At 42.0% G+C, this 26,079-nt stretch overlaps 2 protein-coding genes across 2 annotated transcripts; one reads left to right on the forward strand and one right to left on the reverse strand.

Annotated features, from left to right (window-relative positions):
* Positions 1-4,747: 4,747 nt before the first annotated feature.
* Positions 4,748-7,210, reverse strand: inaa (internexin neuronal intermediate filament protein, alpha a; the record flags this gene model as incomplete). The annotated part of the gene is made up of 3 exons (XM_083774317.1): positions 4,748-4,976; positions 5,095-5,219; positions 6,155-7,210. The coding sequence occupies 3 exons, from the start codon at positions 7,208-7,210 to the stop codon at positions 4,748-4,750; spliced, it is 1,410 nt and encodes a 469-aa protein (XP_083630443.1).
* A 3,381-nt stretch (positions 7,211-10,591) lies between these two features.
* On the forward strand, positions 10,592-24,474 carry ddx43 (DEAD (Asp-Glu-Ala-Asp) box polypeptide 43; the record flags this gene model as incomplete). Its single annotated transcript, XM_083774318.1, has 16 exons — positions 10,592-10,907; positions 12,041-12,096; positions 12,255-12,386; positions 12,943-13,036; positions 14,109-14,190; positions 15,103-15,262; positions 16,605-16,723; positions 17,314-17,424; positions 19,967-20,108; positions 21,372-21,472; positions 21,753-21,840; positions 22,089-22,216; positions 22,898-23,007; positions 23,319-23,457; positions 24,010-24,097; positions 24,262-24,474. The coding sequence occupies 16 exons, from the start codon at positions 10,592-10,594 to the stop codon at positions 24,472-24,474; spliced, it is 2,079 nt and encodes a 692-aa protein (XP_083630444.1).
* Between the last annotated feature and the right edge of the window lie 1,605 nt (positions 24,475-26,079).

A 26,079-nucleotide genomic window follows, 5' to 3' on the forward strand; every position in this document is an offset into this window, starting at 1 on the left:
CTGTGGTGGAGCACCTCTAGCGTGACGTTGTCATGACGCGAGCAGGACGCGACGGAGACGCAATGCGCCCAGTGGAGCCCTGGCGTAACACTCAACTCTTACTTACTCATTCACTGAGTAAAAATAAATAATTTGCCAGCGATTTTCCATTTGTCCTTTTTAAGTAGTCACAGAATTTTTCTATCCACTACGATAGATCCCCCGACCGGAGGGCTCTTGAGAGACTGACCGTCCATCACAAAAAAGTTTGATTAATACTTAAAAATAAATAAATAAATGAAAATATCAGAGTTAAAGTAATTTAGCTGTAATTAAATTAATTCCTTGGTTTGTTACATCCGTAAAGTAACGGTTGTTAATTAAGACGATTTGGTTGTTTGGTCGGTTCAGACACAGCGCTGGAATCACGGCAGGTTTGGTTTGTTTGTCTTGTCCATCAGTTGTTATTTTAGGTTTGAATACAAATAATCTGGTTCTTGCTTTTGACCAGAGGAGGAGAGTGAAAAACATGACAAAAAAAGAGAAATGAAAATAATTTGTTTTCACAGACGAAATGAAAAACTCTGGTTCCCCTATCCTTTCATGTGTGACACTTTTATAATGGCTTGAAATTAGTTTTTTGGGGGATAAATGCTGTGATTGTATTTCAATGCTGCTTGATGTACTATGTTTTATACCATTGAATCATTCTCCTTTCCATAATCACAATGCACCCTCAGGTGTTACTAGTGTGTGTTTGTGTATATCAGGCTTAGCCATTTTGCTGTAGCTGTAAACTGTGACAGAGTTTTGAATTATTTTTACAGTTAAACATGACTAAATTCCTATATAAGGACTGGTATAATTTCATATTTGAACAACTGAAGACATGGTTTGTGTAGTTTTACTTCAGGCTACATTACTGTTAATTACTGTAATTGTATTTAATTTGTTTTGGGAGAGAAAGGGCTTTTTATTGCTACCAAAGTTGTCTACTTTAAGGACTACTATTGTATATTCTGATTTCATTGCCTCACAGATTTACATAAGTTATATTTTGTACAGACTTCCAATGATGTGTTTATATGCTTCCTGATGAAGCTAAAATGTAACGGGTATTTATACATGGTAGTTTGTTAAATAAATGACTATGCAGCTCTTGAGTCATGTATTTAATTGTGTGTTATTTTTTAAGATGTTTTTTTTTTATGTTAAGAAGTTAAAGACGTCTTTAGCCTGGATGGCTATTTGTTAAAAGAAGTCAAAAACGTATTTGGCCTAGAATGAGTGAATTGCATTTTTATAGCGCTTTTCCAAGTGCTCAAAGCGCTTTACAATGGTTCATTCATTGGGAGGTGAAGCGGCGAACATTCGATGCCAGTGTCCTCACTTCCCACATTCACACCAATGGTGGCAAGCTCCCACCGACCAACTCATTGGAGGCAATGTAGGGTTCAGTGTCTTGCCCAAGGACACTTCGACATGTGGACAGGAGGAGCCGGGATTCGAACCGCTGACCCAGGTATCATTGGACGACCTACTCTACCTCCCTGAGCCACAGCCGCCCCCGTTTTAGAGTTCACTGGAAAATCCTGGCAATTAATAATTTGTAACTCTGGAAGTGTACATGGTTCAATTTGGGCACTAGTTTCATTGAGGTTTTTTACTGTGTTGACTTTAAGCTATGATCTGTGGAGAGGCCTACTAGTGTCTAATATACACAAGGAGAACTTCAACATGAAGATCTCAACATGTGTTTTATTCACCAAGCGTGCTCTAGTATGAGAGTGCAAATCAGAAAGCGAAAGGGTATATCACTTCATTGATCTGCTTTTACCTGAAGCTGTTGTGATAAACTGAGGTGGAACAACTCCAGGATGAGCCACTTTTTTTTTTAATTGCGACCAGAGAAACCTTGCGTTTTTGGCACCTCACTCACAATCCCCGTCACTCTGACACGTCACCTAACTCAAAACCCTGTCACTCACCCCAGGCAAGCCCCCAGGTCATCGTGACATCAGTCCCCTGGTCACCCCAGGCAAGCCCCCAGGTCATCGTGACATCAGTCCCCTGGTCACCCCAGGCAAGCCCCCAGGTCATCGTGACATCAGTCCCCTGGTCACCCCAGGCAAGCCCCCAGGTCATCGTGACGTCACGTGAAAAGGTTCCATACACTTTTGCATTCCCAACTGATACCTTAATACAATCCCTGTTATGCCCATCTATGGAGATCCCTGACTGATCAATATTAAGCCCCTATATGGGAATGCCCATATATGATCATATTGTAACAGTCTCATGATAACCACTGTGGTTGCCGCAAAGGTCACATTTACTATGACATCAGTAAATGCGACCTGCTGTCACAATTAAGCCCATATATGGAGATCCCTGATGTCATCAATATTAGTATATGGATATAGGTAAGAACCTGTTCTGACATTCCATATCGTTCCCCATCCATCCTTCCTTTCCGATGTCTCCCTTTTGACTGACACCTGTCCATTTAAACTCTAGACGGGCCTGCCCCAAAGTTATTTGTGCAGCCGCGCCTGGCAGCCGTCGAAAACTAGAATTCTCAATAGGGCCCTCATCAAACCCTGTATTTTCAATACACTGCCCCTGCTGCCACCCTTAGATCTCCATATATGGATCTGACCTGTTCTGACATTCCATATCTTGAGCTGACCTCATCACACCCTATACACTCAAAATACGCTCTATATATGGCCAGTGCACGCAACCTCGCCCTTTAGGGTGAGGTCGCTTTGTACTTGGACTGATTTTTCCGTCTGAAGAGATTTGGTGTAGAATTGCTCGGTAGACAGAGCCTTAAGGCTCAGCTCTCTTTTCGTCACAACGGTAAAGCAACTGCAATTGATGTTGGTACCATAGGAAAATAACAATTCTATACATTCCCTTATTGTGTAGACTTGTGGTAAATTAAGTAAGGCAGATGTTTAACAATAATTTAACTCTTGAGAGTGTGAAAATGTAATTTTACACTCAAGATGTAAAGATCTAGTAAGGGTCCATTTGGTTACCAACTCTATCATTTAGCTAGGTACCACCTGGAACCCTCTCTGACCCAGCCCTTTTGGGACCTGAATGTGAACCAAGCCTGAATGTATAGGCTTACAAGTTATAGGCCTGTTATGTCTATGTTGTGTTTGTCTAGTATAAAACTGAAAGCTGTGAAGAATGTTTGGGCATTTCATTTTATTCAAATTTCGTTTTTTATATTTCACAACAAACAATGTTCAGTCAGTGGGAAGACCACACTGGAAATTAGTATTGTGTGTGTTATACTTGGTATGATTTATAAATTGTATATATTTTAGGCTGTGCATTTTTACTAAAATAAAATCAATCGATCAATCACTGTAGGCCTACCAATGAATGTAACTTTTCCTTGTGCCATTTAGTAAGGAATTTTGTTCTAAAGACTACCATACAACATGTAGTGTACATAACATTTAAATGACAATGACATTGACAACAGAAATAATACACTATACACACTAAGGTTTTTAATCACAAAAATATAGAAACGAGAAATATGGATTTTATCCTAAACATCTTAGTTCATTGTATCATTACAAATAGGCTTCAGTGCAAATCTCCCACACAAAACTTTGACACCATTGAGGAAGTAAAAAGCCTTCTAGAAACATTAAGTGGTCTCACACAGGAACCAAAATATTTGTTAAATGTCAAAGGTCTTAGTGTGGTCTATATAAGACAGAATACAACACATTTCTCTGTAGGAATCGGTCAATGTCTGGTTTTGTAAATGAGTGCAACCTAAAGTTCCATTGTGTACTCAGTCATTTGTCATTTGTATTCCTTCCGGGTCCATTTACTTTCATTTGTACAAAATTACAAACGTCATCAATATATCAGTATCTTATTGTAGTATGTCAAAGTAACACTATCGCAGATAGTGAAACTGCTTGAGACAAGCTTGTAAATGCAATCTTATACAGTAGGTCAGAAATGATGGACAGTGTTCAAATCAATAATTGATCTTCAATCTTGACCTTGACCTTTGACCACCAAATTGCACCATATGTCAGCTCTAGTTAGAGATGTTATAGTAGAACATGGCCTTGTGTTGTTGTGATTAGAGTTAGAGATTAGTGTGACTGAACTAATAATAGGCTCTGTGCATAACCATAGTCAAAGATGCTTAATTTAGGAAGATACGCCATCCCACACTTAGCGGATGCCTTTTTAATGGATGTGAAGCAGGTTGGAGTCTATTCATTCCAATGGAAGACAACGTCTGAAACATTCTTAAGCTCCATGGTCACTGAACTGGATCCGATCATCACAAGCCACACACACACAACATTCCCAAGATTTTCATACTAAAATGGATCTTTTCAGAGAGACAAATCAGGAGAAAATCTACTTTATTATCAACCTTTCTCTGTCCCAGACTCCCAGCAACACACAATAGCACCAGGACATCCGCGAGATTTGCCTACTTAGGAGACCATTTGTAGGATTTGTGTACCATGTCGCCTCTAGTGGCTCGATTCAGGATGGACTATCTTCCTAAAATAACAATCTTTGGTTTCCCATTGAAATCTGCTGCCGAGCCATTGCCAATCAAACGAAGATATGGAAAACTGAAATGGAACAGGAAATGGGTATGCCACCTTCTGGAAACCTGGGACTACATTTATGCACAGAGTAGCTTTGAAACACTGTCACTTGAGTAGGGCCAAGGTCTCTCTTTATCTCACTCTCTTTCTGTCTCTTTCTAGCTGTTGGAGTTAAGGTCTGCTTCTTCATTCTTCTCCACCTTGACTTCAGCAGTCTCCTTGAGGCTCTCCTTCCGAGCCGCTTCCTTCTTCCGGCTCTTCCTGGAGGATGAGGGGGGGGAAGAGCCTGCTGAGGGGAGGGGCACGTAGCTGTAGTTGACACTGTGATTGGCTGCTCCATATAACATCCCTGTGCTGAAGTGTGTCTCCTCTCCTTCCAGCAGTTTTCTGAGGATCAAAGGAGATGTCAGGGTGGATATTTTCAATGTAACCTGTGTGTGAATTACATAGGGTTCAAGATTGTGTGTTTGTTTGAGAGAGTTCATTTTCTCAGTTGAGAAGGTACCTGTAGGCAGTTATCTCGATGTCTAGTGCCATCTTGACATTGAGTAAGTCCTGGTATTCCCGCAGGTGCTGAGCCATCTCACCTTTACTGTTCCTCAGCTCATTGTCCAGGTGGACTATGGTGTCCTGGAACAGTGAAAAAGAGAAGGGTCAGAATTAAGTGTTAACTCTGTGTTTGGATATTACACGACCATGGGGTCTTGGTCTACTCAGTAGACCAAGAGTCTGTTGGATGAGAAACGGTTGTGTTTATCTGTGTACAAGAAAAGTATTGAATGATCAGAGATGGAGTCACACATTGGGATACTGCTGATGAAGGGGTCAGATGTCAGACGAGAGAGAAAGAGAGACAGACAGAGAGAGGAGAGAGATGAGGGCGGGGCACTGAAAATGTGAGAGGAGGGAGAGAGACAATCAGACAGAAACCAGTTACTGAACTAATGCTGTAGAAGCAATGATTCCTATCAGAACATAGAGCTATTTAGCACTTAAAGCTAATTAATAATCACTTTAAGCACCTTTAATCCACCCATGAACGACTCTACTGCCATGTCTTTCCCTGGTTATGCCTACACCGCACTAGAAGTCTAGAACATTACATTTTGGCCTAGCAGTGACTTGATGAACTTAAAGCTGCTGATTCCTTTAGACTGAACTTGAAAGTAGACAGTTACAGTAGGCTTAGCTTATATAGGCTATAAATGGACTGCAGTCACTGCACGCACGTATACATATAATTACATAGCGACCTTGGCGGCTGATAGTGCTTCAGCACAATGGACAACTGGGCAACTCTGTTTTTTTTATCTTGCTTTTTGGACTGTGCGTCAATATTTCCTTTAAATAATTTGGCATATACTCATAAGCTTATATAAACTCAATTAACTAGCTACCACAATCCATTAACTCTGGAGTTCTCATTAATTCATGGGCCGCTATATAGGCCTATAATTTACAGTAGGGTGAGTTGGCTACATGCAACAGTTGAATTGCTTCTTTAGGCCTTACGCAGCGCTATACAAGTTAGTCTTAATTCTTATGACATCGCTTTATAGCTTTACCTGCATGGCAGCTACTTCGGCATTCTGTGTGTCCTCCATTTCTCGGATCTGTCGTTCCAGAGACTCGTTCGTGCCCTTCAGTGTCTCAATTTCAACGGTCTTGGACTGCAGCTGCCTCCTGAACTCGTTGATCTCCTCCCTGCCGGCGCGCAGGGACTCGTTGTTCCGGGTGGCCTGCTCGTTCAGAGTGGCGAACTTGCTCTTGTACCACTCCTCGGCGGACTGGAGGTTCTTGGTTGCGATGGACTCGTAACTGTGCCGGATCTCCTTGAGGGCCGAGGTCAGGTCCGGCTTGGGGAGTTCGACCTCCACGGACACGCGTGACGCCATTCCACTCAGCTCGTGGATCTCCTCGTCGTGCACTTTCTTCAGGAACGTGATCTCGTCCAACAGGGTCTCCACTTTGCGCTCCAGGTCCAACCGCACCATCGTGGCGTCGTCCACGTCCTTCTTGAACGACCTCAGGGTCTGCTCCGCATCCTCCCGCGCCCTCACCTCATTCTCGTATCGGACGCGTAGCTTCTGGAGCTCGTCCTCGATGCAGTCCCGCTCCATGAGCATGTGGTTCTTCTCGCTGCTCGCCTCCTCCACCTGCGCCCGGAGGTCCCGCATCTCCTGTTGGTAAAGGTCGGCGATCCGGGACGGCTCGTATTGCTTTTGTCGCAGCGTGACCAGTTCGGTCTCCAGCACTTTGTTCTGCTGCTCCAGGGTCCGGACCTTGTCGATGAACATGGCGAAGCGGTCGTTGAGACCCTGGAGCTGCTCCTTCTCGTTGGTCCGTATGAGTTTGACCTCATTGTTGAGGACGGAGGTCTGGGCTAGGTCGAGGCTGTCGCTCGGGACGGGGGAGAAGGACAAGGGCCGGAATGACCCTTTGTAATAGCCTGAGGACGAGGCGCTGTTTCGGGATGAAGCCAATGACCTGAACCCAGAGGAGGAGGTCGAGCACCGGGCCGAGCCACCGCTCAAGCGCAAGGGGGGTGCTGAAAAACGGGGAGAATCTCCAAAAATCTTTCGGTAGGACGACGACGAGGAATAGTGGTCACCGTAGTTCATCTTTTCTGTCCTCGGTCCCTCAGGCAGAGATAAAGACTGGGAGACTTAAGAGCTTTGCTGGAGCTTATAATGACCTGGACCACATTACACATGTACAATCCAGAGTGTTATTTTAACTCTGAGCCATGTGTTGTAACTTGTACTCTGAGAGTGTGGAGAAATTAACACAGTGGGTTTGGCAATTGGCATGACGTTATATAAGGCAGACTATAATAGGCTTACTTCTTGTTTTCTATTGGATTTTAATTCTTAGATGTTTCTTCATGAAATTACTTTTGAGAAAAATATATAATTAAAGGTATAGGGTAAGTGATTTTTGGTTAAAACAAAAACGTTTTTTGTTAAAGGTTAAATAAATCACTATATTCTAGCTAATTATCAGCTATAGTGTTCAGTAAAAGCCCTAAGCCCAAAATGTGTCTGTCTCTCCAGCTCTTTAATACACATAAAATATATTCGTTTTTAGGTAGGATATATAGGTGCAGACAACGCGTGTTCAGAAATACTGCACCGGAGCGCACTGCCACTCGCCTATTAGTTTACATTGCACATGTGCTCAGAGTCAGCTCAGTGCGCTATTTCCAAACGCGCCAAACATTTCACCAAGATACCCAAGATACCCAAGATACCCATACCTGTCCAAATACTTCCTTAATGTGCTTTTATTCACTCTGTAGCACTTTGAGATTCTTACGAATGTAAAGTGCGTTATAAATAAAATCCATTATTATTATTATTATTAATGTAGTCCACACCCACAACACCAGAGGGAGTGCAACAAACCATGTACAACCCAGATTCGGCACAAACAAGGGACTAAATTATTTTCGCTCCTATGCCACCAAAATGTGGAACGCCCTACCAACAGTCATTAAGACATGTGAATCCCTTGACTCCTTCAAAACCGCTCTCAAAGGGCACCTACGGATGGCTGCAATTCGAAACTGGCCTCTGTAAAATCTGATTCCCCCCACCCCCATTTCCCCTCACTGTATAATGTATATTTTCCCTTTTTTGCTTCCTATATGATGAATTCCTGTTCTGTTCTTTAGCTACATAGAAATGTCTATTTGTATGTCTCTAAATGTTTGTATGTCTCTAAATGTTTTGATGAATTGAACAATGTGGACCCTGTTGTAAACAAGTGTAATGCTTAATTGGGTCGTCCACTCACAGTTAACAGTCTTTGTATTGAGTTTGTGCTTAAAATGTACTGTAAATTCTACAAACTGTTAATAAATATTTCAATCAATCAATTCAGCCACTCAGCCATTTATCAGCTTAATTGGTTTCAGTTCCGATTTTGTCTGCTCATTTCTTTGTGTCAGTATACTTCCAATTTCACTTTAATCTGTATCCTGTCTGAGTTATCTAGCCTGATGATTGGATAAAATTGGTATCCCGATCTGAAAATGCATTCTCTGTTTAATAAAAAGTTGGAGAGATATGGCGACTTCATATCACACTCCCCGAACCCACCTCACCCCTGCCCTGCCCACTTTGACAGGCTGGAATGGCTTGCAAGTTGCAACCCAGATTCGGCACAAACAAGGGACTAAATTAATTTCGCTCCTATGCCACCAAAATGTGGAACGCCATACCAACAGTCATTAAGGTCGCATTCATACCAGAGAGCTTTGCTGCGATTAAAACGAATCCTGCTGCGCATTGTCAGAAAGTGCGCTTCGTTTGGCAGGTGTGAAGGCTCATTCGAATCCTAATGCGCAGCAAATAACCGCATTTTACTCCGCCCAAAAACGTGGGTTTCGCTTCGCTTCGAATCGCACTTGACTACGATTCGGTGCAGGTGTGAATGCAATCCGCAGTAAATAAAGGAAATGAAGCAAACATAATGTGGCGGGTGAGGAGCTGAACACAGTTGGAGACGGTTAAGGCATATTTTACGCAGCGCAAAGATGTCCCGTTACTGTGGATAGACGTGGTCGAATAAGGAGACTGAAGCCCTGATCGAAATGAGGACGTGTAGGCTACAATAATCAATTGCTTAAGAAAACACATAAAAACACTGCAGTGTATTATAGCCTACATAATATTCTGTCTGTCTGTCTGTCTGTGCGTGCCGTAAACATGGAGTGCTGTCACTGTGTGGGACTGGGGAGTTATATCAGTGCGCTCATGCAGCGCTGTGCCTCCATGCCCAAAAGAACAGTGTGTGGCGGCTGTGCGTAGAGAGAGAGAGAGGGGGGGGGGGCCGGCGGCACGACACATGCACGTTATGAGTGTAATTTTATCACCATAGATTTCACTGTGTAGGCTATAGTTTATGAACGGAACACATTGATAAGGTCCCCCCTGCTGCGTTTCCAATTGCTGCGAATGACAGTGTGAAGGCAAACCGCAGCCAATTAAATATGCAAGAATTCCCTTTCCCCGCCCATACGGATCTGAGTCTACCGAAGTATTAGGTGAGAATCTGACCTAAGACATGCGAATCCCTTGACTCCTTCAAAACTGCTCTCAAAGGGATGCTACGGACGGCTGCAATTCGAAACTGTAGGCTAAACCCACCCCTGTTCCCCCTCACTGTATATGTTTCTTTTCCCTTTTTACCTCCTATGATGATTTACTTTTTACTATATAGTTGTGTATATTCGGAATCGTACGTCTCTAAATGGTAAATGAATTGAAAATGGTGGGCCCAATTGTAAACAAGTGTAATGCTTTATGGTGTCGTCCACTCACTGTTACAGTTTTTGTATTGAGTTGTAGGCTACTTGAAATGTACTGTAATTCTGCAAACTGTTAATAGATCAATCAATCAATCAATCAAAGCCTACAACAACTTCCGTGAACCAACTTCACTGTAGTAGCCTTTTCATAAATTATATTTGTACTTAGGCTGTCTGCTGTTTATAGTTAGAGTTAGAGATATTCAAAGTCCAGCTGTCTATAGTGTCTTCCGTAGCCTACACTCCTACAGCATCTCCCACCCCTCACGGGGGAAGATTCCGTGAGGAAAACAGAAAAGTGGTGAGTTGTCCTGTTACCAAACAATCACTTACCCCGGCCTAGGCCTATAGGTCGTACTCTAGGTCCATTCCTTTAAAAACAAAATAAAGATAAAGGGGCCCATAAAAATGTGTCTCGGTGTTTGGGAACCAACCAGTGATCTATTCACAAATAATGGGAATAAATAAATAAAAATTGTGGAAAAGTAGTCTACTACGGAAAAGTCCCGGCCACTCCTCCAGATAGCTTTGATTGGCCAGAAGTGAACCCCTCGTTCAGCTCACACAGACCTGACCTACGCAGTACGCATGCGGCATATCGCGTTCAGTTCAGTTCATTGAATCGGTGCAGTGCGTGAACGTGAAGGTGTGTGAGGAAGCACATGGTGTGACAAACAGGTGCACATTAATGATGGACGAATGGGAAGAAGAATACAGGGATGGTGGCGGCGCCGCCGTCCAGAAGTTTGGCTTTCCACCAGGCCGTGGTGGGAAGGAGAACCTGTGTTTCGGTAGAAGCGTCCCCAGGTTCGGAGGAGCACCGCCACCGAGGAGCAGCAGCGATGGTCGCTCAGGAGGAGGCCGTCGGGAGTGGGACGAAGACGGAGCTTCAGACCGCCGAGGAGGAGGAGGCGGTCGAGGCCGGGGACAACGCGGTGACGCCGGGACCGACTCAACCCCGCCGGTCACTTTTAATGTGGAAAATGACTCCATTGGGAGAGTTATTGGTAGGCTAATTCTTAATTTATATACTATATATCACATCTACAAACTCAGAAGTGTTGTGATGCAGGTGGTTTTTGAAGCGGCTAAATGCTAATGAAACTTCAGAAAGCTAGTTGGACAACACCTACAACATGAGGCAAGGCATTTGGCATCTTTCGTGTGCGTAGAAATGTACGTTAGTGAATCAGAATAAATGGACAGGAGCATGGACTAATTATTAATTGGCATACCACACCCCAACCAACCACCATGCATGAAGAACACCAAGGTCATTTTTGTGCTGTTAAAGGATGATCGGATCCTCATCAAATAAATTACCCTCTAGTCTAGTGGAGTAAAAAGTTAGTTGGCCAATGCCTACTCGCTGTAAGCACTGGACCAGGGCTAACTAATGCCTTCTTAATCAGTGGGCCCTGTTGTGTCTCAAACCATTGTATTGAGTCACAAATGTAAAAAAAAAAAAAATCACACCCGTGTGAAGTGAGGGCCGAATCGGCCGATCTTATCATCATACATCATCTCATTCCGAGCCGGCCAATCAGAAGCCGTTAAGTATTTTTAATCTTTGTTTGACTGATTTGGTCGCTTTATTTCTTCTCGTTTGTTTACCGTTTATTGTACCGCCTCCCGGTGTGCGGTTGGCTTGTGCGGCTACGTCCCTGCTTCTGATCTGCTCTGTCATAGCTATAGCGCCACTAGCTAGCCAGATAGGCGGTACAATGAGGTGTCAATAAACAAGGAAGGAAAAGAAGAATCAAAGCGACCAAATCGGTCAAACAAAGATTAAAAATACTTAACGGCTTCCGCGCCACAGGAGATATTCGCAGCGGCATGTATGGGTACTTATACTAAACATATTCAGAAGCCCTCACACGAAAAAATGTCGTCAAAGAGCGCATACAGGCGTTATCCACGTTGTTTATGTTTTATGAATGTCCGCGTACCAGGTGGCAGGATACTGCTGGAACAGGACCCAATGGTCTGTGTCGTCAAAAAGTCAGAAACTTCAGTACCATTGGGTTCTGCTTGGAGGGCTAGTACTGCAAGTACTACAGCTATGTGCTTCCATTGAGTACCTATTACTATGCTTTTGACTATATTCGACCACATGCTAAACTCTTTTAACACTCAACAGGTCGTGGGGGAGCCAAAATTCGTGAACTTGAAGAAACCACAGGTGCAAGAATTAAGGCAAGTTGAATTTGGCTTATATTAACAACAATCAGGTCTGGAACGTTTTAAAAAGAAAAGCAAACAAGACTTGATCGGTTCACTAATTTGACTATATTTGAGAGAAAGGAGAGATTACAAAAAACACTTAATTTCTAATCCTGTGGTGTTTTTTGTAGATAACAACAAAAGGAGACTACCAGGGTGAGGTGGTCCTCTTCGGTTCCGCTGAAGCCCAACAGAAGGCAAAAGAGATGATCGAAAGCCTGGTTTCTGATGATTCAGGATTCGGCAGTGGTGGTAAAGTCAAAGTTTGTTTAGTCTGTTATCTGCCTCACATGGTCTTGACTCTTGAGGGTCATCATGACTGTTATTAGAGCCAGACTGATATATGAGCCATTATTTGACTTTTTCGATTACATCTGTATTGGCAATATATATTACAACTTTGAATCTGGTGTCGCTATTTTGGGCATGTCATTATACATTAGGTGGCCATTTTCAAATTCATTTGTAATTATTAGGGTCAGGGTTGTAGATACAAGCTTACAAACACATTCCGTTGCACTGCCTTGTGAGATTATCTTGGCTTTTTCTTTTTCTACTTTAGAAAAATGGCATGATGTTTACTTGCAACTATTACATTAAAATAATCGACTTTACTGAATGATTATTGATGTGAAATTGTGCATGTAAAAATAGCCATGTAATTAATCTGGATAAGAACAGCTATTTCCTAGGAATACCCATCCCTTGTTGCAGCATACGTTCCTGCTTTCTCTAGGTGCAGGGAGAGGAAGAGGAGGAGGAGGAGGAGGAGGCGGTGGTGGCGGCGGCAGGAGTTCCTCTGCCTGGTCGTCTGATCAGTTGAAGGCTGCGGATAGTGCTCCGGACCTAGAGCCCATTGACTGGGGCAACCTGAGGGATAACTGGGAAAAGTATGAGGAGATGAAGTGGAAAGGTGAGGAAACAAAGGCATGTAGTTATTAACTAACTACATGGCTTTATTCACAAACTGTTATTCCAAGTGGTGCAGTACACTGCAGTTACCAATGTGACTGTTAAAGCTGAAATCTGTATAGTTCTTAACCTACAGTAGTATGTATCCAAAAAAATATAGCTGTTTGAAAACCATTCAAATGAACCATCATCTCTGGTAGTAGGTCTACAGTAGTTTTGTGGTATGCAGCACCGTCGCTACGTGCACAATACGCACTGCGAGTAGGGCAACATGCCGAGGGGGGCAACAAATTTCTCCGGCTCTGTCGCGGAATAACGCACGCCCATGTGTGCATCCACACAAACGCAGAAAGTAGCCCATCTGCATGAGAACGCAGATCGGCTACTAACATAATATGCGAGAAGGGAAACCAAATCGTCCCTGGTGGTATGATCATTTCCTTAATCAATGTCAGTCTTGTTCAAACTTCAATTACTGACTTAAATCTTAACTCTAAACTCTATACAGTGTTCTATATTGTTTTGTGAACATTTTCACATTCATAGTGTTGTCCGGACAGCATTTTATTTGGTGATTCAATGCAGCAAAATTATGAGATTTTGAAGTGCAAAATTATTGGGTAAATGAAGTACCTAGTTTCCGGCACATTTTTAAGTGTGCACTCAAACATTTGTGGATTATTGGTGTGAAACACGGATGGCACTGCGTTGACAGCATGGCCATCGCACTGCTCTGTATGAGCTTGACTATCGCCTCGCTCGGGCACAACTCAAGAGGCTCAAGCCTGCTTCTGTCAGTGCACCTGCCTATTGTTAACAGTCAACAGAATGCTAAAACCCAGATGTATGTGCCTGTGCTCCAGCTCCCTTTGGAGCTGGACTACCTCTGAATGACATGAAAAGTGCTCCAATAAAAGGGGCCAAGAACCGGTACACTATATAATGGATGACATTTGAATAGCTAGCTGGTTGCAAATATGGAGCCCCCAAGTTTGCAGACAGGATTATGTTTACAGATTCAGGCTTGGCATTGTGCACCCAACAGTAATTATTGTGAACCTGTTTTTCTGTAGACCTTCCTCCCATGAAGAAGATGTTCTACATTGTGAATGAGAATGTATCCCGTCTCACTTCAGAGGAAGTCCAAGAGTGGAGGTAACTGACAGGTTTTGCCTCCGGTATTGTTTTGTGCCACATTTGTTTCCCCATTACAGCATCTGGCCAACAGGTGGCAACCTTTATCAATATCCTCTCAGCCTGTATAGTATAATCCTCTCAGCCTGTATATTCTAACAAAAAAAAAACATCGGCATCCCCTTTAATGGACTTTTTCCTAGGTCCCACTCACTTTGGCAAGGATTTGTTCTTGGTGTCATTGTTGCACAGTAATTTCACAGTGCACTTTGATACACAGACCAACACAAAATGGATCTTCATCTTGTGCAAATGGACTGTGTAAAATAAATACATCCTCTGGTAGCCAGTAGTTTGTTGTAGAGCTGGACAATATGACCTCGAATCACAAGGAATTCAGACATTTACCTCATAAATTAGTTTAAAATAAACGAATTAAAATAAACTAACAATAAACAATTTTTTAAATCTAGTTAAAAATGCGTTTTGCTGGCCAATGTAACTGGAGTCACTCCCTGTCTCCCCATTATTGAAACATGCATCTGCTCGTATCCCATTTCCATTCTGTTTTCCCAACAAACTTCAACATGAAAACGTATTCACCTACAGCCAATGAGTGATGTGTAGGTGTTTCATATTTTACTGGGAGAGTTCATTCAAAATGGCCCATCGAATAAGTGGACAGAATGTTTTGTCTCCAATAAAAAAGCGTTGAATATTGTGAGATTTGTGTCATGAAAATATTTAATGTTGGAGCCTCTCTTTTGCTTTGATTGTTGGATATGATTGTGTCAAAACATGCTGCCAGTTTCCATTTTCTGTGACATGTGACTGCAGCTTTGGAGTTGACCAGTGAAAACCGTGGCAAAACCTGAATATAAGGCGTTTAAACTCTTTGTGTGTGTGTATATGTGTGTGTGTTTCCCTCTACAGGGAGGAGAATAATAATATCTTTGTGGATGATCTTAAAGAGGAGGGGGAGAAGCGTTCTATTCCCAACCCATGTCGCACTTTCCTGGAAGCCTTTGAACACTATCCAGAGATCATGGAGAACATTGTGAGAGTCGGCTTCATCAAGCCTACCCCCATTCAGGTAGGCCAGGGTGGGCCTTAGTTAGTGTCTTGTTGACTGATTATGTTTGAATGGCTAATTAGCTGGCAGGCTCGTTGAGTAAGTTAGTGGATAACTGATGGAATGAGATGGACTACAAGACAGACTGACTGATTTGACTGTCGGAACAATACTGAGAGATAAATAATAAGTCAGGTTTATATGTGAAATCACATAGAATTGCCTTAGTTTGGTGTCTTGGTTAATGCTAGCTTTGATGAGAATTGCTGACTTGTATGTTGGAGCATGTTTATTTTCTTCCAATGACGGTATGAGCTAGATTAGCTTTATTCTGGCATGCTTTGTTCCAGTCAAATGGAGTGAATAGGGAGACCAGAAAGGTGGGAGGGAGGCGGTTGACATGTAGTAGTAGTAGTAGTAGCGGGTCAGCTGTGGGAAGGATTATATAACCTTACTGATATGGTATACACTTTTACTCTGAGTGACTTGGGCTTCCCCACATTAGATTTGATTTGTGGTTTCATTGTTCCTCTAAACATCCAAATGTAGAAATGGAAATAACATTAGTAAAAATAAACCATAGAATGCCAAAAAATGTCAAATCTTTGAGGAAGTCTTGCAAAACAGGTATTTCAAAATCCAGTGTGACTAGTGCCCACTGCACTTGTCATGTTTCTGTTCAGCAGAACCATCAGATTGCTTGGGTCTCATTATGGCTTAATTTAGCCCACAAATGTTGAGAAAAAGATCATTATTTTTATATCCAGGTTCCTGGAGAAATAATACACTATTTGAACTGGTAGAAAAGAACAGCGTCCGGTGGTGTCATATTGCATCACACTGTTATCATGTTTTGTTTGGGCACGGTGCCCAGGAAACACCTTTGGCACAAAGCCAATTGATGAATTCCTACCCTGGGTGTAGTTTATATTTGTATTTTGTACCCATTGACTGGAGTCACACTTGCATCATTTCATCTAATTATTAAATATAAAGTTATTTTGAGCCTGTAGTGGATTATTTAGAACTCACATCAGAGTCTTTAGGAAATAATCAAGGTAGAAAGTGGACTGAAACAATGTCACTTTATTACAAAGACTGGTCTGTACCAAGCCCAGGGAGACTTTACGTATGCAAGCCTCCAGAGCCCTTTACATTTCTCTCTTATCCTATTACAAGCCAATTTATTCAAAATATTTGAATAAATACATAACTATTGGTATTAAATCTTATGATATTTGTACAGCAACCACTAGATTTCAAACTATTTTCAACCTTTTTCCATCTTTCCAAAATCACGATGACACTGAATTGTGCATGCCTAACAACAAGAAAGATGTGTTTTTCATCTGTTCCTCTCCAGTCTCAGGCATGGCCGGTGTTGCTCATTGGTGAGGACCTGATTGGAATTGCCCAGACGGGGACAGGAAAGACTCTGGCCTACCTTCTGCCAGGCTTTATCCACATGGACGGACAGCCTCTGTGAGTCTGGGACTTGTCTCCCCATTGCTGTTCATCACAGGCATTATGCCGTACAGTTGACTTGGTGTCTTGGACTCTAGCATCCCTATTCTGCAAAAGTAGCTCATCTACATGATCACACTGTATTTTTGGCGAAGAGATTTGGTGTGTAGAGTGAAAAAGAGTAGACCAAGTACATGGAAACTTTTGCAATGTATTAGTAGTATGTAGTTTTAATTGGTTAAATTATTTGAAAAGGTATTCAGGTTGCCCCTTAAACCAGTGTTTCACTTTTGGGCAAAAGAAAACTACAATTTCAAATTTCATACTCACTTTTTTCAGTGAGTATGAGATTCCTCAGCTCAGAGTTAGTAAATAGCCTAACTTTGAGAAATGACTGTTACAGTAGGTCAAAACGGAACAACACGCCTACCAACAACATAGTATTGGTCTATGTTTATTGCTTATAAGTGTTGTTGAAAGGGAAATGTTTCTCAGAAGTTAAGTATTTTCAAATGGCATTTCTTACTTTAGACAACCATTGCAACTTGCTAACATGGTGAGCTAAGTGTGGTCAGTGAGTGCATGTGTACACCATTCTGTTTTTGCAGGCCCAGGGCAGAGCGGGGGGGTCCTGGTATGTTGGTCTTGACCCCAACCAGAGAGTTGGCCCTGCAGATTGAAGCCGAGTGTAACATATACAACTTTAAGGGCTATACCAGGTACAAGATGGCTAGCAGCAATCATGCTTCATCACACACGTGTCTCTGAAGTATTACTGAAGTATTTATTTATAGTGATACATGAATGTATCTAATCCATCCGTGAAGAGAAGGAAAGTATAAAGAAGATATTAAGTTGTCAATTGTAATTTTTTTGTCTATTGTGTGATTATTTGATCGTTCTAAAATGGATTTATCTATTTTAGTTGTCAAAGTATTTGGTTTGTCATTTAACCGTTTATGTGCATTTTGGTTACAACACCAGGGGCGGTCCAGATTGAGCTTTTATTAGAACTGCAAACACTGCACTAAAACAGTTTCCTCAATCTATGCTACAATAAACCGGTTTCCTTCATAGTCATTATTCATTATCATGGTGCTTCCTGAGACTCAACCCACATAAAAAATGTAATTGCTTAATTCCTAACCTCTCCTACTCTCTGCCATGCACCCTTTCATGCTCTCTCATCTCCTCTATCGCTCTTTGATTCCGTCTTTGTCTAATCTCTTTAATGTAGGGCTAGGCAATAATAAATATTATAGATTGTCTAGACTAGATGTCGACAATAATTTTAGAGCCAGTCGCACTGAGGAAAAGACAGGTAGCCAAGACTAAAATGTTGGGGTTCTCTCTTGGACTAATAGACCACTTGCCAGAGTGAACATGGGCATCTTGAGTACCCTAATGTTTTGTTAGAAATGTAGAGTATGGCATTTAGAAACTGCTGTATGCCAACTTGCATATTTTGGGTAATTTTCATAATTAGCATAACAAGCTTAACTAGAAAAAGTGCCCTTCTGGGCACAGGTCTCCACCAGGTTATCCACAGATCCGTGCAGTTAGAGGTAAAAACACTTTTCGGCCAGTTATAGCGCCACCTTGAGGCTGAGTTGAAATTGTTCATGTGGCATTTTGTCCTGGGCCTAGTGGGAATGTGGGTGCACAATTTCACGGAAATCACGCGATGTGTTCATGATTTGCAGCATTTTGTTTGAAACTGAGCACTCCTGTGAACTTTGGAAGCCAATCTTAACCAATCAGGATGGAGTCTGAGAAATCTGAAAGACCGGTTTGGTTGAATGGCTCTAGAGAGACTGTGTACCAATTTGCGTGATGTTTGGACAAAATCTGTAGGTGTACTGTGCAAAAACTTGTTTTGCACAAAGCGGCCTCCTGGTGGAGCTATAACAGGCCGTTCTGGAAAGTTTGGGGCAGAGGTTCATCGTTGGCATCCAGGGAGTGTGTGTGAAAAATTTGGCATCGACCAGGTTAACGGTGGCCGAGATTAGCTGCTCACGGACGGACGGACGCACACACACACACACACACACGGACGGACGGAGTGCAAAACATACTCTCTCCCCATGCCTTCGGCCTGGTGGAGACAATTAGCATAATCACCTATGGACAATATTTCAGGAACTGCTTGGCCGATTTGGACAATATTTGATTGGTTTTGAGGGTTATTGAGGATGCTGAATCCATTTCTGACATTTACACATTTCTAAATCACTGTTTAAAACAGAAATGGACATATTTAAACTCCTGGTGGTCATTTTGGTTTGATTTATACTATAGGACACTGAATCCATTGCATTACAAAGATTACTGTATTTTATTTGAAATAACTGAAATAAATAGAACATTTATGAACACATTTATCCACACAGAACATGCAACGCTCATTTACAATACTGCACATTCACATTGCCAGCCTCTACCTGGCCTTTATTATATGTTGGAGGGTGGTAGTCTCCATGGTAGAGTGGGTTCCCACCCACTCACTCCCATAGCACTTTCAGGATTTTATGCCAGCCTTCTGCATCCAACCCTCGCCGTCCTTTACCCTCTTCTTTGTCTGTTGAACTCCGTTGTGTTATCCACTGCTTCAGTATCGTACATCTCATCCAATGACTTGGAGAGATGGGAGCAGATGGTAAAAGACTGGATCCACACGGCTACCTGCTCAGCATTGGTAGAGATGCCCTTCATGCCTCCTACTGCCTTCCCTTGATTGATGCATGTCAAGCCTCTTGAAGGCAGTACTGTTGTGACCTTGTCATGTCGGAAGCTGCCAAGATCATAGATCAATATTCATGGGGTAATGGAATAAATATTCTGGACCTCTGGTTGGTGATGACAACATCATTGGATGTTTTAGACTTGTTTTACTAGTTTAAGTGACATAATTACCAACGTGTGCTGTTGGTATCACTCAAACTAGTAAAACAAGTTGAAACATCCAATGATGATGATATCGACAACCTTCAACGCTTCACTACAAATATTGTGTCATAATAGTAGCGTATCATCTGAGGCATGAAGGGCATCTCCACCAATGCTGAGCAGGTCGTCGTGTGGATCCAGTCTTTCAGCATCTGCTCCCATCTCTCCAAGTCATTGGATGAGATGTACATGTAAAGATATTCGTGTCATAATATAATGTGATAATCCTCATTGAGGTTTTGGGTAATAAATATTGTGATGTTTTATTCCCGTCACCCAGCCCTATTGTAATGGCTCTTCTATGGTCTGTTTCAGTGTGTGCATCTATGGTGGTGGCGACCGGCGGGGCCAGATCGCCAAGGTGAAGAAAGGGGTGGACATTGTGATCGCCACACCAGGACGACTGAACGACCTGCAGATGAATGAACTCATCAACCTGCGCTCCATCACTTACTTGGTCAGCCCTGTGTTTTGCCTTTTGTGTCGGTGATTGGTGTTTACTTTTTTGCAGGATGGTGTGTGTTCATTTGTCAGCATTAGTGCCTATGCCTTTTCTTTTTTTTTTTCTTTTTCTTGTTTATTCAAAGAGTTGTACAGTACAAATTGTCCATGACACTTTATTTTGTATTTTGTTTACACATTACATTACACTTTATATTGAATTCTTTACACATGATAAAAACCCACGCTCCCATAAAGCTAGCTAGGCGATATGAATAAGAGCATATCAATTCAGTCGTTCATACCTGATGACGTGTGTGGGTGAACATTGTACAACTTTAGGTAAAAGACCATTTTAGGACTAAGTAAAAGATTATTTTATGGTCAATGCTGTTGGTACAGACTTTTATTATTTTAAACGGCTATTCCTTGTCCGGCACCAGCGACGACCTGGGTGTGGGCAACCCACTTCTACCATTAAAAAAAGTCCCATTAGTGGCGCCATGCCTCAACCAAGTGCTACTCCTAAAGCCCACACAGTATTTGGTAATAATTGAGCTACCCAGCAAACACCTGCCTGAGGAGAAAAGGATTGGGTGTTTATGTGAAACGTATGTTGTTTTAGACTGATCAAAAGGTGGAGGCAAGCTTTGCCAGCAGCAGCAGTGTTTGAAGCAGAAACGGAGCTATTGTGTAGCAGAGAGCCGTATTTAAACGGACCACCTTGTTGAGGGAATGAGGCGTGATTGCAGACGTAATGATCAGCTGAGATGTGAATGAGGCATAGGAAGCTAGGCTGATTGATACAATCAGCTGACTGACAGCTTATTGTCTCCACCAGGCCGACGGCATGTTTTGCACTCCGTCCGTGTGTGTGTCTGTCCGTTACCAGCTAATCTCCGGCACCGTTGGCCTGATCCATGCTAAACTTTGCACACACTCCCTGGATGCCAACGATGAACCTCTGCCCACAACGGCCTGTTATAGCGCCAACATGAGGCTTATTTTGGCAAAACACATTTCTGTAGATTACTCGTACACATTTTATCCATACATCACACAATTCGGTATACACTATGCATTTCATCCATACATCACACGATTCGGTATACACTATCTCCATAGTCCTCAACACGGATCTACACCATTTCCCGTCTTCCATCCTGATCAATGTTTTCAGAAGTGGCACGTTTTGTACAAAATGCTGCAAATGTCCTGCTCATCCAGAATTCTATCCTCAGAGATGCTATGAGTGATCTGGCTCTGCATTTCCTAATAGGTCCTGGATGAAGCAGATCGTATGCTGGACATGGGCTTTGAACCACAGATAATGAAGCTCCTGCTGGACATCCGCCCAGACAGACAGACTGTCATGACCAGGTGAAAGTCTAGTCCCATGTCAATAGGTCCAACGGGGCTCAACAAATCCCATCCCCTTTAAACTGAAAGAATACAGGATGAGTTTTTTTTTTACTTTGACCTTACAATGTTTCTTTTCTTGCCATGTGACTTCGTATTTATTGATGATCAAACGTGTCTCCATACCACTATTCTATGGATAAGATTATACTTCTGTTATAGTTTTGTTTAATAGTTTTGTTGTTTAATTTAACTGGTTCCTAAATTAATATTTTTGTATTCTATCCTATACTTTTTAAAGTGCCACCTGGCCCAGCGGGGTGAGACGATTAGCCAAATCCTACCTGAAGAACCCCATGATGGTGTACGTGGGTACACTGGACTTGGCAGTGAGTGGAATTTCATAACATCTCCTGTAATTCTATGGAGAAGAAAATGTGCATACATTTATTTATTTACCTACACTCCAAAAGAAATTCATCACAAGATTGTCTTCTTGCCATGTTCTGTGTAAAAGAGTATAAAGGTTCAGGCGTACCTAGGCCTTATTTGGTGATATTAATACAAACAAAACATGAGCTTGTGTCTGTACTCTGTATTGTATTTTACTTAATATACATACCTTGTCTCTTGCCAGGCGGTAAATACTGTACATCAGACTATACTGTTTTGCCAAGAGGACGATAAGAAAGCCTATCTGTTTGATTTCATCAAGAGCATGCAACCAGAGGACAAAGCCCTCATCTTTGTTGGCAGAAAGGTTATGTGAGTAGAAAATGGTAGCGTGACTGTGAAATGAGTACAATTTAATAAATTTAGGTACGTGGCAGTCTAGTGCGTTTGCTATTGGCATGATAATACAAGCAAGCATTACCAACAACAGCCGATTATCTCTATTACACAGCTTCTCAAGTGGCATGCTGTGACACACTGGTGTGCCCATACTTTGTAGGGTCATTGACACAGGGTCAACTGTTCGGTTTGATCAGCTATGAGTTTTAATGTGCAGTATTTTAATCCATTCTGACCGGGCACCCATTTTGGTGTCAGCATCATGTTATGCTTTAGCTATTGAAAAATAGCAGATCTACAAGCTCATATCGCGCCACCGAGTGGCGCGATATGAGCTTGTAGGTCTGCTATTTTTGAAAAATCGAAGAGCGACTGACATTTTTAGAATCTGATCTCAGGTCAGAATGGGTTCATCAGACCAGTGCGTGTCCGGCGGAAACCTCGTATGAATCTGATCTCAGGTCAGAATGGGTTAATGAGAAACAAATGTCCCACCCAACACTCCCCACTGACAGGTAACACCACAGCCTGTAGGAGTACGTTCCCTCCAATTGTGTTGCTTGACAAAGCCGGATGCACCACGGTTGTCTTCTGTCCAAATCATAGCAATGATGGTAAAGCAAATGTGTTTGACAGATTTCTGTGTGTTCTTAGGTGTGATGACCTTTCCAGTGACATGTGCCTGAGTGGTCTGGCGGTACAGAGTCTCCATGGTGACCGGGAACAGTGTGACCGCGAGGAGGCACTGAAAGACTTCAAAGAAAGTATGCAGCAGGAGATGACATTTACTTGAAAATGAGTCGAGACCTGATGCTAGATGGCATGATATGCATTAATTAGGCTCTGGTGCTCTGCAATGACTACAAAATCACTGATTTCTTGTCTCTCTGCTATTATACAAAAAACAGGATAGCATAATTATGTAGACAATATAATATTTCCCTCAAATATATAAACGTATTGATTATGTCTAAGTGTGCACGTTTATTATCACTGGTGGTCTCGTCCATCCAAACAGCTGATTACAGAAGTACTCTTTTTTTTTTTTTTTTATCTCATTCACTACGTCTTGAAGGTCGAGTCCGTATCCTGGTGGCAACAGACCTGGCATCCCGAGGGCTGGATGTTCATGACATCACTCACGTCTTCAATTACGACTTTCCACGAAACATTGAGGAGTACGTCCACCGTGTTGGACGCACAGGCCGTGCAGGGTGAGAGATTGAGCATTGTGTGTGCATGCTTCACATTCGCACCATTTCTCTGAATTCGTCAAGTATGGGCTCCAGGCCAATAGTGGCTGCTCAGGAGAGTGTTGCCCATCCAGTTTTTCATAGCCCACCATGGATTTAAACCAGTGCCTGTGAGATCACAAACCTGCTTGTCTAGCCTATTTATTTCTAAATTTAGAGTAGACAATTATTTTCTACCCAATTCTTCCCAATGTAATAGTTAATAGTTACCGGTATGTCAATTGATTTCACCCACACACATTTCTGTTGTGTGGTGTTCTGCTGTCATATCCTACTGACTCACCTGCAATTTTTCACCTGACAATAGTCACCCTGCCTGCCCAACTTCCCTCCCCCGAACATGGGCTAATTGTGTTTGCATAGACACCCGACAAAGCCGGATACACCACGCCACGTGGATTTGTACCCACAACCTCCATGTTGGTGGGCAGGGACTTTACCACTCAAGCGTGTTTCCCCCCCCCCCCCCTTATCATAATTGTCAGTGCATTCATTTTTTATTGTGTTCTTTAGACGTTCGGGAGCCTCAGTTACCTTGGTGACCAGAGGAGACTGGAGGTTTGCATCGGAGCTGATCTCCATCCTGGAACGAGCTCAGCAGGTTGGAACACACGCACACACATTTCCTTAATATTTCCTTATATATGTATTATTATTGCTGCTATAATGTCTTGAGGAAACCAGAACCAAACAATTTGACTAAGATGTAACACACATTGACACACATTCTCTCCCAGTCCTAATGGTATGCAATTACTTTTCTAGGAGGTCCCCCACGAGCTTGTGCTTATGGCAGAGAGATATGGCAAACACTTGAAAGAGAAAGATGATAACAACAACAGATTTGGAGGTGGTGGAGGAGGAGGAGGGAGGAGAGATGGTGGTGGAGGAGGAGGGAGGAGAGACGGTGGAGGAGGATGGGGAAGGAGTGATGGTGTAGGTGGAGGAGGAAGGCGGGGAGGTGGAGGAGGCTGGTAATAAACCAGTGGCTGTTTTCTTATGCGAACGAGTACGCAGACCTAAAAAAAAGTATTGCATAACGGTTTTCTTTTTGTTTTATATTCGTTTTATTGTATGCTGTGAGCAGTTGGCAAAACCCCAGAGAATGTGTTGCTCAATCGTTATTCACAAACGGGGTCATATATTTGTTTTGTGTTTTTCATAATGGGAAGGTCCATGTGTGTGTTTGTGTGTTTTGGAACCTTCATTTGTATTTTACATATTTTTATTTACTTTTGTTATATAGGAGAAAGGAGAGTAGTTTATCATATGTATTGTTACTGTTTCCAAATTGGAAATGATACAACAAATTAAACATATGATTTGATCCCCTCTCCTGTCTTTTATTTTAATTTGCTTTAGAAAAAGGCAGAAAACAAAAGGTTGGCGACAGGTGCGTAGGGCATAAAGAGGACTGTCAAACATGATGATAATTAAGATAATAATTAACAAAGCTGAGAAGGAAGGCGTAGATTGAGCAATTTGTAATCCTTCTGGTGGTCTAATGCTTTGAAAAGCCATCAGTGAGGCAAAGGTACAGCGACAGATGCTTTAAAAATGTCTATGAAAAAAGTAAAGTAAAAACCTCTATGATGCCTTTCTACTATAAAATTGTGTGTGGCTAAAGTAGTGACTATTCTGAGAAGAGAAAATAAATGAAACTGACACAAACAGAAAACAGGCACTGATTTGATGTTTACAGACATTCAGAATAACGAAAAACAGGCCTGTGTTATTTCATTTTAGGTTTAAAAATAAAATAAAATCTTGTTTTCTCAATTGTATTATGAAGAGAAACCTAAATTATACGTTAGTACCCTGACTTTCACCAATCCACTTTCTATAATCCTTTATATAAAAATGCTGGCTTATGTTTGACGGAAACATAAGCCAGTTCCGTGTCTTAGCATCTCTTTGAATTTTGTTTCACTCACCCATGTAGGAATGCAATTTTAGCTGTTAAATTTAAAAATATGACATCTTTACCTAGACAGAAGCTAAATTACCTTATAGAACTATTAATGAAGAGATCATTGTTAAATATTGTCTCTTTCACTACTGTCAGTCTGTTTTGTTATGTTATGGTTTTCAAGTTTAAATTGCGGTTTAAACTTTCAGTGAGAGTTGTTAATGTAGTATAACTGCAACAATGTCAAGATAACGTTGTCTATTACATTCGATTTATAGAGTACTATATTTAGTTTGAAGCATTCCTTAACACTGATGGAAAAAATATCTGTTAATTGTGTTCCCAGGATTCATTTATGCTTTGGATAAGGTCACAGTGGCTTAGCTTTATGGAGCGTGCGTGTGTGTTGACTGAGGGCTGAGTTGGCATGGACTTTAGCTGATGCACGCTTTGCAGATGGATTTCAAAGAAAATGAAACTGAGCTGCTTGCATTCATTGTCAGTTTCGTTTCTTAAGTGAAAGTTAGAAGTGGGATAATTCTCTGGAAATGTATAGGCCTAACCTGGAATCCAGACTGATTTCCTCCCTTCAACAGTTTTTTTTGGGTTATTTTCAGAAGTCAAGCTTGGTGAAGAATTGCACTCTTAACACCTGTGAGCTGTGAACTTGTGAT

This window comes from Protomyctophum parallelum, assembly GCF_964188405.1.
Source record: "Protomyctophum parallelum genome assembly, chromosome: 10".
In the NCBI taxonomy this organism is placed as follows: domain Eukaryota; kingdom Metazoa; phylum Chordata; class Actinopteri; order Myctophiformes; family Myctophidae; genus Protomyctophum; species Protomyctophum parallelum.